The following is an 11,866-nucleotide window of genomic DNA, read 5'->3' as shown; positions in this document are numbered from 1 at the left end:
CCCGTCTCTACGTCGCTCTCCCGCCTGTCCTTATATGGTAGGGGGACACCGTCGTCACTTCCGGATGTGCCCATGTTTGGGCACCTACGAAGCTCGCAGCGGGGGGAATCCCTCGCACTGATATCCACCAATGACTGCAGCCAGGAGTTACCTAGGAGACGGAGAGTATAAAAAGGACTGAGTGGATGAACGGAGCATCAGACTCTCCCTGCGCCGAGTCCTCTCACGGAACAACGACCAACGGATCTATAACCAACGGTTCAGCGACTATTATTATTATTATCGTCATCATTAAAGCTCCAACACTTCATTTGTTTATACCGGACTCGTGGATTAATATCTCACTGTATTTTCTGAGGACATTTGGGCTCTAATTAATCATTGGGTTCAACACGAGCATCTGCACCGTGATCATGCTTCTGGAGCGCGAGGACAGCTTCCTGTCGGAGTTGGAGGGCGCGTGCAGCGCCTGGGTGGACAGCGTGGGCTCCAGCCTCGGGGACCACAGTGAATGTGACACGAGCTCGCCCTTCTCCCAAGGTACGTGCGCCTCATAAAGTTTCAAAGTGCACGTGGATATTTTATCACATGTTGCTCACATGTATACAGTGATGCAAGTGCCACGCATAATCGTTTATGGACGATTAATTCAAACATTGGTGCGCGTGTGTGTGCGTTTGCATCTGTGTTTGCGTATCTGTGTGTGTGCTTGCGTTTGTGTGCTTGCGTTTTGTGTGTTTGAGTGTGTGTGTTTGTGTGGGAAGACAGTGATTATTATTGTTATGCAACACCACTAACGGCCCCCTCCTCCTCCAGCCTTCTCCCCGGGGACCGACGCCTCCGACTCGGACTTCTTCTCCGACCTCAGCGACTGCTCCTCGGACACCCTCTCCCCGTCACTCGCCTCCTCCGCGGCCTTCTTCGCCTCCTCCGAGCCGGCGGCGGAGCTGAGCAGCAGCGCCGACGCCATCCTCAACATGATCACCGAGATAGTGGGCGTCTGCAGCGAGCTCGAGCATCATCCCGCCTCCTCTCCGCCATCACTCCAACCGACATGCGTGCCCGCGGGCTACGGCAGCGTTGCCGACCCCGGCCCCTGCGCGTCCTCCCCCGGGTCCCCCCCGGCCCTGCTGGTGGTGAAGAGCGAGTTCCAGGCCTCCAGCTGCGGCGGCGGCAGTGGCTGCGTGCAGCTCCCGGGGACCGGCTATAACGGGCTGCCGTCCACCACCGAGCCGCTGCTCCCGCTCTCGGCGCTCGAGCAACAGGTGGACGTGGCGGAGTTTCTGGAGTCGCTGGTCGGGAGCGAGGCGGCCGCGGGAGACGTTCCGTCCCTGGCTCAAGAGATCAAACAGGAGCCGCTGGCCCTGGAGGAGTGGCTGAAGAGTCTGATGTCAGTCCCCGGCGTGAACGGAGGAGACTCCGCTGACTACGTCATTAACCGACCCGTCATCAAGACGGAGCCCACGCCCTGCGGCCTCGCGCTGTCCCTCCCGCCCGCCGCCCTCCCCTTCACCCTTGACGCCTTCCTCCTTTCCTCCCTCCTGCCCGGCGCGTTCCCGATGCCCAACATCGTCAACGCGCAGACCGCGGGGGCCGCCAAGGTCTCGGGCAGAGCCAGGAAAGCCACGAGCGCCGTCAAGGTGAAGCCGTTCCCGTGCTGCGTGCAGGGCTGCGAGCGCCGCTTCTCCCGCTCGGACGAGCTCAACCGCCACGTGCGCATTCACACCGGACAGAAGCCGTTCCAGTGCACGATATGCGCGCGCAGCTTCAGCCGCAGCGACCACCTCACCACGCACACGCGCACGCACACGGGGGAGAAGCCATTCTCGTGCGACGTCTGCGGCAAGCGCTTCGCTCGCAGCGACGAGAAGAAAAGGCACGGGCGCGTGCACGTCAAGCAGCAACTGCGCGCACAGATGATGGCCGCGTACTCGATGGCGTTCAGCGCGCCCGGGGGCGTCTAAACGGACTAGGCTCGAGGAGTCGGTCGTTCAAAAGATTAAGACGTCAGCTGATTGGCTGTTTGAAAAAGAGGCGCGTCCGCGCGTTTTCACGCGGAGTTTGAAAGGCCCGCGGATGAAACTCTGGTCCACGAGCACGTCTCCGACGACCCGCACGGACACGGTTAAAGAGACGGGTTGGTTGGCGGGAGTTCTGGTGGGGTGGGGGTGACGTCATGGGTCCCCATCAGCACCAAGGACAGCGCAGTGGATTCTTGGGTCAGAGAGGCGGCGGGTGATTGTAGATAAACTAACTCACTGCTGTTGACTGTAATCGCTGTTTGACGTTAACGCATGATGACGTGTTCAAAGATGTTCCAACACGTGGATACTGACGTCAGAATGTTGTACAATTTCTGTGATTTTTGCTCGAGATCTCAAGTGAAGAATGTAGTTTTATGTCCTGTGTCAATTTATATTCCCACCGCTGCGATACACTTTGTAGGAATATTTTTATAGACCCTTGCTACCTCTTGAAGTATAAGATTGTTTAACACTCAGAATGTATATTTCTACAACTTGACTTATTTGTACAGAGATTTCATTTTTCTACAAACCCATTGTGGAAATTATGGAAATTATTCTAAAAATATTTTATTATAAATTATTTCAGCACGGCTGAAATCAAAGTGAAGACATGTATGTTATATTTAAAGAGTATAATAATGATTTATTTATTATAATTATCATTATTGTTATTATTATGATTCTAAAATGGCCGCCATGTCTGGACTGTTGGACTAAACACCTAAACTCAGCTCTGAGTTGAGCTGTGACGTAGCACACATTGCTGTGCATCTTAATGACAATCTTAGTAGCCATCATTCTGCATGGATATATTATTATATATTGGTCGATGTGGTTCTCTTCTCTTTTCATTTCTCAACTTCCTGTGGTCTTTATGTGAATAAAACCAGATGTTCAAAGTACCAAACACGAGTTGTCCTTCTATTCAGCCGTCTAGCATAAATTCACATCTGTACCAACCCATCTGCACACCTGCATCGGTACATCAGTACATCTGGATTGATTCAGAGATTTAAATAAGCGAAACTGCAGAATCAATGTCATAGGCTCTCTCGGATAATTCACAAATACTTCAGCCAATCATATCTCAAATTGGCGACTGGCTTGTTGCCGTAGAGACCCCCTCCTCTCTTCTCTCTTCTCCCCTCCCATCCTCTCCCCGCCCCTCCATTCCCCTCCTCTCATATCCTCTCCTCTCCTCTTAAGCGGAACTGACAGGTCACGTGCGCCACGTCATTAGCACGCTGCACGGCCACAGCGTGCGGAGAGTTTTACCGGAGGGAGGGATGATGTAGCACGCGGGCCAGTCGGTTGACAGTTCTCTGCTTGGCTCGGCTCTAAGAGACACGGCCGTACCGGAGTGGACCTGAATACCGTGCATCCAGGCCAGACAGGGTGCGGATATATGGGCGAATCATCTAATGAATTAGTGAATTAAGCCAGCAGGCCGACGGTCTAAATTCTGGTCGGGTGGTGCTCGGCGGTTAAGGCAGAAGTTTTTACACCGGATAATATCGACTCCATTCCGCGGTGGAATCACAGGTGAGGGGGCTTTTATATCGGGTTTTAACCGTGCTCGGTAGATCCGTGATCCGTTCGATTTCTGTCTGAGTCACTGTGCTGGCAACGGTACTGGCTATGTTTACAGTGTGGTCAAGAGAGGAGAAAAAAAACGTGTAGATGGGGATTGAGATATCCAGACTTCTCTTTCTTCCTGCTCAGCCATCCATAGGCCGATCTGAATTCCACACACACACACACACACACACACACACACACACACACACACACACGCGCGCGCACAAAGCTCATGTAGGCGCTGCAGAGGACGCTTCAATAGTCAATTGTGTGTGTGTGTGTGTGTGTGTGTGTGTGTGTGTGCGGGTAGTGCCTGGGTGTGTTCTTGTATCTAGGTCAGTGCTGTTCTAACTCCTCACCTCTACCACCACCCCCCTACACACACCCATACACACTCACACAAACACCAATGCACATACTGTATATGAATTGAAGGCAAATTAATAATATATATCCTTCTCTAGAATATAGATGGAGACAGCGCAGCAACAATATGTGACGTCATATTGCTTTGAAGCTTCTACATTTTCTCAATATAGGATCACTTTTAGAAGAATCACGAGATGTAAGATCAGGTTCTATGATTATTTCTAGTCCCTAGATGATAACGATGTGTAGACTCTATGCTAACTCATAGGTTATAGACAATAACTTGTGGTCTAGATGATAACATGTTGTCCCTCTGTTAACATGTAGTCTCTCAATGTTTACTTGTAGTCTCTAGATAACTTGTAGTCTCTAGATGATAAATGAAGTCTAGATGATAACTTGAGTCAATAGATTTTAACATGTAGTCTCTACAACACGTAGTCTCTATCATAACTAACTTGTAGTCTCTAGATCTTTACTTGTAGTCTCTACATGAGTGTGTAACTCGAAATAGTTAGATGATAACTTGTAGTAGATGATAACTTGTAGTCTCTAGATCTTTACTTGTAGTCTCTAGATGATAACTTGTAGTCTCTAGATGATAACTCGAAATCGCTAGATGATAACTAGATCAGTGTGCAACTCGAAATAGATGATAACTTGTAGTCTCTAGATGATAACTTGTAGTCACTAGATGATCATTTGTAGTCTCTAGATGATAACTTGTAGTCTCTAGAATGATAACTTCTAGTCCCTAGAGCTTTACTTGTAGTCTCTACAAGTTATAGTCTAGGGACTACAAGTTATCATCTAGTCTAGATGATAACTTGTAGCAGGGTTGTCGTGAAGGTGCTGGTGCTGGAGCATGCTGGTAGCAGCAGCTGACCAGACCTTCTCATGTCCAGGCTGTGGATCAGAAGGGACCTTCAACTCCGTCCTGGACCTCCAAAACCACCTGGTCAACACACACACCTATCAGACCCTGCTCGGTCTATCCAAGGTAGACTCACTCACTCACAAACACACACACACACACACACACACACACACACACACACACACACACACACACACACACACACACACACACACACACACACACACACACACACACACACACACACACACACACACACACACACACACACACACACACACACACACACACACACACACACACAAACTTGTAAAAGTACTTTCATGTCCTCTGAGGTGCGTGCCAGGAGCTCTACACCAGGGTTCCTCCTGCGCCTCCCTGGTCCGACTGTCTCCCAGGGACAGAGCTCCTCCCTGGGCATGGAGTCCACCAGAGACCCCCTGCCTCTGGCCGGTCTGGACCTGGCCTCCTCCACCGCCTCCACCCAGCTTCTCAGGGTGATGTTAGGGGCCGCAGGAGGATCTTCTCTGGGAGTCCCCCAGGACCCCTCCAGGGCTCTGGCTCTGCCTAGCCCTACAGGCCTCACATCCACTGCCTTTTTAGCTCTGGAGGACCATATAGGCCTCAGGAGGAGCCTGGGGCTGGAGTTGGGGTATCCCCCAGTGGAGTGCTTCTCCGTGGGGCCAGGCCTGGAAGAAAGACTAGAGCTGAGGCTGGACATGCAGGTGGCCACCGCCGTAGCCGAGTTGGAGGAGAGGGTGAGGGGGCGTGTCCATCACCTGAAGGCGGAGCTACAGGAAAGAGAGGCGGAGCTAGAGCGAGAGAGGAGGAAGGGAGAACGTCTCGTGAGAGAGAAGGACGAAGTGGAGGAGAGAGCGGCGTACCTGTCCAGACAGGTGAGTGACATCACACAATGACTTCCAGTTGACCTATATTAGTTTAGATTATTTTGGATTACCTTAGTTTGATATTAGTTTAGCTTAGTTTAGTTTAGTTCAATCTAACTTTGGTTTAGCTTCATTTTATAAGTTTAATTCAGCATAGTTAAGGTAAGTTTAATATTAGTTGAGTTGAGTTGAGCTTACATCCATAAGTAATGAGTTAGTGGTGATATTTAATGTTGAGAATATTATTTCACGATAGGCTTCCATAGCCATGGAGATGATGGAGGGAGTAAAGCGAGAACTGAAGGGCAAAGAGGACGAACTGGCCAAACGAAAACAGTTTGTCTCTCTCTTTAATACACACACACACTTCTCCTTTTTTCTTTAATTTATCATTATATTTAGTGTGTGTGTGTGTGTGTGTGTGTGTGTGTGTGTGTGTGTGTGTGTGTGTGTGTGTGTGTGTGTGTGTGTGTGTGTGTGTGTGTGTGTGTGTGTGTGTGTGTGTGTGTGTGTGTGTGTGTGTGTTGCAGGGATATGCATCAGGTGCAGGTGTTCCTGAGAGATACAGCAGAGAAGGAGGCAGAAGCTAAAATGAAACTACAGGTAACTCACCTGTCGTTAAGCGGGTAACTCACCTGTCCTTCAGCAGGTAACTCACCTGTCATTAAGCAGGTAACTCACCTGTCCTTCAGCAGGTTGTTCAGCAGGTAACTCGCCTGTCGTTAAGCGGGTAACTCAACTGCCCTTCAGCAGGTAACTCACCTGTCATTAAGCAGGTAACTCACCTGTCATTAAGCAGGTAACTCACCTGTCATTAAGCAGGTAACTCACCTGTTGTTGGGCAGGTAACTGACCTGCCGTTCAGCAAGTAATTCACCTGTCGATAAGCGGGTAACTCACCCGTCGTTGGGCGGGTTACCCACCTGTCGTTCAGCTGCTAACTCACCTGTCGTTAAGTAGGTAACTCACCTGTCGTTTGGTGTGTAACTCACCTGACGTTCAGCGGGTAACTCACCTGTCGTTGGGAGGGTTACCCACCTGTCGTTCAGCGGGTAACTCACCTGTCGTTAAGCAGGTAACTCACCTCTCGTAACTGAGGATTTATTATGCTATCATCCTCCAGATGTTTATGGAGTCGTTACTCGATCGAGCCGACCATGCAGAGAGACAGCTGCTGCAGATCGCACCCGGTCACACGCACCCGCAACGACACGTACACACACCGATGTACACACACACTCCGGGACACACACACAGAGGTGTCTCCTCACCTGTGTGGGGTCGCGCAGGGCGGAGCTTGGATGGCAGTGTGGAGGACATGCTTGGAGCCAGGTCGCCGGTAACCATGGCAACTCAGGTGAATCCAGAAAAGCTTTTTGACTCTAAAAGTTAAATGTACTGTGTCACTGTTTACAAATTAAAACATGACAACTCCAAAAAACGATCAAAATGAAATACAAAAATCAGTTTTGTCTCAATAGCTGAATGTGTTTTTCCGTCTCCCTCCTCTCTCCTCTCTGTAGAGGAGTTACAGTGTTTCTGGATCTTATAGACTTGGAGACCAACTCTACAACCACCATCCATACAACGACTGGTACTCTCTCCTCTCCTCCCTCCCCTTCCCCTCCCCTCCTCTCTCCTCTCCTCTCCTCTCCTCTCCTCTCCTCTCCTCTCCTCTCCTCTTCCCTCCTGTCTCCTCTCCTCTCCTCCTCTCTCCTCTCCTCTCCTCTCCTCTCCCCTCCTCTCTCCTATCTCCTCTAGTATTCTCCAGTCCTGAACTGTAGTATTTTATTTCTGTCTTCCAGGGCTGGAGGGAACCGCTGGGTGAACAGCTACCATCGTTACCACAGTACCGAGGAGGAGAAGGAGGAGGAAGAGGATGACGAAGACGACGAGGAGCAGATATGGAACACACCTGAGATGATAAGACGGACTGCTGCACCAGGTAAGATGTTTGGACGTATGTATTTATAGAATTATTTGTTAATAAAAGTGGCGCTTCCATCACATTCTTTTTTTTATTTTTAATTTCTGGTCCACAGATTTGTCTCCCTCCTCTAATGGTTGCCATAGCACCCATTGCCTGGGGGTGGAGACTCTACGGTTGAGGGCGGGGCTTTTTTGTGTCTTCCCATATTTGGACGTTGCTTCCCTGCTGCATGCGGCTGAGGTGTGCACTGATTGGAGGTGCGTTGCTAGGCACCCGGCTGTATGGACACGCCTACTTCTGGAGAACGTCACGGTGTCCACCAAGGTAGGGCAGCCTTCCTCGTGGTCATCTTCATCATTTCCATATTCTTTTTCATCATCACCTTTGGCACCTTTTTCATCTTCATCAACCTCCTCATCGTCACCCCCACCATGATCAGCTTTGTGTGTGTGTGTGTGTGTGTGTGTGTGTGTGTGTGTGTGTGTGTGTGTGTGTGTGTGTGTGTGTGTGTGTGTGTGTGTGTGTGTGTGTGTGTGTGTGTGTGTGTGTGTGTGTGTGTGTGTGTGTGTAGTTCCTGGTCACCCTGTCTCAGTGGTGTACACAGACCCGGTCCCTGGTTCTGAAGAACCTGAGAGGCAGAACCAGACGACCTGGAGAGAGCAGAGAGGACTACCAGACCCTCAAACGGTAACGCACACATGCGCACACACCACACATCTGCATGAAACAAAATCTAAAGTGGCCGTGTTGTGTAAGTGTGAGCCCAACAGTTGTAGCTGTTCCCACACGGCCCTATGATAACGCTGCTTGCTATGGGTCAACAATGCATCATGAACAATGTCCAGTCTCCCCTTGACTGTTGAACCCGGTCAAACTCACCGTGTTCCACTGCAGCTCCACAGACTATGGCCCAATCCCATTTCTTCCCCTTACCCCTTCAAAACAAGGGGGAGGAGAAGGGGAAGGGGTAAGGGGTAGAAATGGGATTGGACCTATGACTGCCCCCTTCTACCCGTCTGTCTCTCAGGGGCTGCCTGGAGGAAGGGGTGGAGGCTGTCTTGCGCTCAGCGGGGGGCAGTCTGCTCTACCTGTCTGTCTGTCAGTGTTCCAATGTGCTGACAGACAGGTCCCTGTGGCTGGCCAGCTGCTACTCCCCCAACCTACACACCATCACGTACAGGTATCTGTCTGTCTGTTTCTTCATCTAAGTGTCTGCCTGTCTGTCTTTCTCTTCATCTTACTGTTTGTCTGTCAGCCTATTGGTCTGTCTCTTCATCTAACTGTCTGTCTGTCTATCTGTTTCTTAATCCAAATGTCTGTCTGTTTGTCTGTCTGCCTGTCTGTCTGAACAGGAGTCCCGGTGAGGGGGTGGGTCAGGAGGTCTTGTGGGCGCTGGGAGCCGGCTGCAGAACCATAGCTCACATGAAGTTCACCCCCCTAAACCCCAGGTAGGTTCACTAATCACTAAACCCCAGGTAGGTTCACTAATCACTAAACCCCAGGTAGGTTCACTAATAACTAAACCCCAGGTAGGTTTACTAACCACTAAACCCCAGGTAGTTTCACTAATCACTAAACCCCAGGTAGGTTCACTAATCACTAAACCCCAGGTAGGTTTACTAACCACTAAACCCCAGGTAGGTTCACTAACCACTAAACCCCAGGTAGGTAAACACTAAGCCCGGGGTAGGTTCACTAACACTAAACCCCAGGTACATCACTAAACACTAAACCCCAGGTACATCACTGAACACTAAACCCCAGGTACATCACTAAACACTAAACCCCAGGTACATCACTGAACACTAAACCCCAGGTACATCACTGAACACTAAACCCCAGGTACATCACTGAACACTAAACCCCAGGTACATCACTAAACACTAAACCCCAGGTACACACTGAACACTAAACCCCAGGTACATCACTAAACACTAAACCCCAGGTACATCACTAAACACTAAACCCCAGGTAGATCACTAAACACTAAACTCCAGGTAGATCACTAAACACTAAACCCCAGGTAGATCACTAAACTCCAGGTAGATCACTAAACACTAAATACCAGGTAGGTTCATTACACCTCAGATAGATCCCTAAACACTAAACCCCAGGTGGGTCCACTAAACACTAAACCTCAGATAGATCCCTAAACGCCAGGTGGGTCCACTAAACACTGCTCATTACCACGCACTGTCCTTGGCCTCACACCATGTACCACTGAAGAGCTCTCGGTGGAAGGGCACCATATTTCTGACCTCCTGTCCTGGGTGGACCGGTCGAGGACGCCGTGCTCTGGATCGCAATGTCCTGTGGTCGCCCCGCGGGCCAGTGGGTTACAGACAGTCAGACAGACACTGTGTGTGACCTGTTTGAATCTTGTGCTCCAGCCAGCAGCCTCATCGCCTTGGCAACCGTAGCCTGCAGACCATCGGTCGGTGTTGGCCGGACCTGCGCTCCCTCAGCGTGGGCGGGGCCGGGTGTGGCACTCAGGGATTGGCTGCTGTGGGTGAGTAGGAGGAGCCGCCACGACTGGTCAGGATGGACTGAAAACATTAGCACATTGAAGGGAACTGAACTGTGTGTGTGTGTGTGTGTGTGTGTGTGTGTGTGTGTGTGTGTGTGTGTGTGTGTGTGTGTGTGTGTGTGTGTGTGTGTGTGTGTGTGTGTGTGTGTGTGTGTGTGTGTGTGTGTGTGTGTGTGTGTGTGTGTGTCCAGTGCGCAGCTGTGTGTGTCTATTAGAGCTGGAGTTGGAGTGCGTTTCAAAGGTCGACCTGAAGGTGGCGACAGAGCTCTGTAATAACGGACTCACCAACTTGGAGACTTTGACGTTGACGCACACTGCCATCACTGAGGAAGCTATACTGCACTTTCAAAGTAAGAGCCCCCCTCTACATTGTAGCTATATTGCTGCTCATTGTCCAAAAAAAAAAAGAGGTACATTTCAAACTACAATCCCGACTGTGTGTGTGTGTGTGTGTGTGTGTGTGTGTGTGTGTGTGTGTGTGTGTGTGTGTGTGTGTGTGTGTGTGTGTGTGTGTGTGTGTGTGTGTGTGTGTGTGTGTGTGTGTGTGTGTGTGTGTGTGTGTGCGTGTAGGTAAATGTGTTAATCTCAGGTCCATGGTGGTGCTGATGAGGAAGAGTCATGCTAACGAAGGTTCGCTTGAGGAGGACAGCGTGTTCAGAGATAACCTGGAGGCTCTTAAGGTAGACCCAAACCACCATTTAACCCTTAACTCCTCACCCTTTAAACCTTTACCCCCAATCTCTGAACCCCTAACCCTTGAACCGTAATACCTTACCTCTAACCCTTAACCCCTACGTCTTAAAGGAATACTGCTCCACTATTTTTAAGCATACTGCTTCATGTGCATGTATGCAACATCCACTCTGTCTGTCTCAACAAACATTTTGCCGCCCTTTCTTTGAAACTGACCAATGGAGTTGGCAAATCTGGGAGCAATAATTGTATTGGTCCAACTTTTGTGTGTCAATTATATTGACACACAACACACGCATGAATCAGTACTTTACATAATACTACTAATGAATGGACCCAGCTACTAAATGATGATCAATGGTGTGTGTGTGTGTGTGTGTGTGTGTGTGTGTGTGTGTGTGTGTGTGTGTGTGTGTGTGTGTGTGTGTGTGTGTGTGTGTGTGTGTGTGTGTGTGTGTGTGTGTGTGTGTGTGTCTCAGGTTCTAACCCGGTCTCCAGGTCTTTGTGGCATCCTGCAGGTCAAAGAAGAATACTGAACTCTTCAAAACACGCACACGCACACACACACACACACACACACACACACACACACACACACACACACACACACACACACACACACACACACACACGACAATCGGTTATCAATGATAAGTGTAATAAATGTCTTGTTTCTATTCAATGTTTCACATCATTTCTCCTCATTCTTCTGACAATCGTTTATTGAATTAATGTATTCGGTGAATACAACTGATGATTTTAGTTGATCTGATACCTTTAACATTTCAGGGGAAAGGGGAGAAATCAAGGAATGAAACCAAGGAATTTAAAAACCAATACAACCGATTTAATTTGATGAAACCCATGAGTTTAACACAAAATAACAATGATGAATACACTCCAGAAATTCATGGAACAGTTGAAATGGCATGGATAGGTTTATATTAACTAATAATTCATTGCTTACAATTTCATTAG

At 49.5% G+C, this 11,866-nt stretch overlaps 2 protein-coding genes across 4 annotated transcripts in view; both read left to right on the top strand.

Moving 5' to 3' along the window:
• LOC132445611 (early growth response protein 4-like) overlaps nt 1-2,934 on the top strand; it is a 2,954-nt gene extending 20 nt beyond the window's left edge. Inside the window, exons 1-2 of the mRNA XM_060035702.1 lie at nt 1-540; nt 817-2,934. The exon at nt 1-540 is cut by the window's left edge and continues 20 nt beyond it. Of these exons, the coding sequence (XP_059891685.1) occupies nt 414-540; nt 817-1,964 (1,275 nt within the window). The 5' untranslated portion in view covers nt 1-413 and the 3' untranslated portion in view covers nt 1,965-2,934. The remainder of the gene's footprint in view (nt 541-816) is intronic.
• Nucleotides 2,935-3,243: 309 nt separating this feature from the next.
• LOC132445432 (F-box only protein 41-like) lies at nt 3,244-11,565 on the top strand. Of its 3 annotated transcripts, none has more exons than XM_060035414.1 (16): nt 3,244-3,569; nt 4,824-4,974; nt 5,187-5,747; nt 5,995-6,074; nt 6,269-6,341; nt 6,862-7,095; nt 7,262-7,332; nt 7,544-7,683; nt 7,781-7,992; nt 8,240-8,355; nt 8,696-8,848; nt 9,021-9,116; nt 10,059-10,177; nt 10,387-10,545; nt 10,766-10,875; nt 11,368-11,565. In XM_060035414.1, the coding sequence occupies exons 2-16, from the start codon at nt 4,840-4,842 to the stop codon at nt 11,422-11,424; spliced, it is 2,316 nt and encodes a 771-aa protein (XP_059891397.1). In that variant the 5' UTR covers nt 3,244-3,569; nt 4,824-4,839; the 3' UTR covers nt 11,425-11,565. The 3 variants fall into 3 exon arrangements, with proteins under 3 accessions (XP_059891397.1, XP_059891396.1, XP_059891398.1); XM_060035413.1 differs by having other exon boundaries at nt 4,811-4,974; XM_060035415.1 differs by having other exon boundaries at nt 3,245-3,569; nt 4,880-4,974.
• Nucleotides 11,566-11,866: the final 301 nt, after the last annotated feature.

This window comes from Gadus macrocephalus, chromosome 17, assembly GCF_031168955.1.
Source record: "Gadus macrocephalus chromosome 17, ASM3116895v1".
NCBI classification, from domain to species: Eukaryota; Metazoa; Chordata; class Actinopteri; order Gadiformes; family Gadidae; genus Gadus; species Gadus macrocephalus.
Note: the sequence above shows the minus strand (reverse complement) of the source record. Positions and strands in the feature narration are given on the sequence as shown.

What these genes read in the sequence shown, in the direction of transcription:
- LOC132445432 (XM_060035414.1), top strand. Translation starts at nt 4,840, where the DNA reads ATGCTGGTAGCAGCAGCTGACCAGACCTTCTCATGTCCAGGCTGTGGA. An exon ending in CACCATCCATACAACGACTG is followed by an intron (nt 7,333 to 7,543) that starts GTACTCTCTCCT and finishes TCTGTCTTCCAG; the next exon opens with GGCTGGAGGGAACCGCTGGG. An exon ending in AAGACGGACTGCTGCACCAG is followed by an intron (nt 7,684 to 7,780) that starts GTAAGATGTTTG and finishes TCTGGTCCACAG; the next exon opens with ATTTGTCTCCCTCCTCTAAT.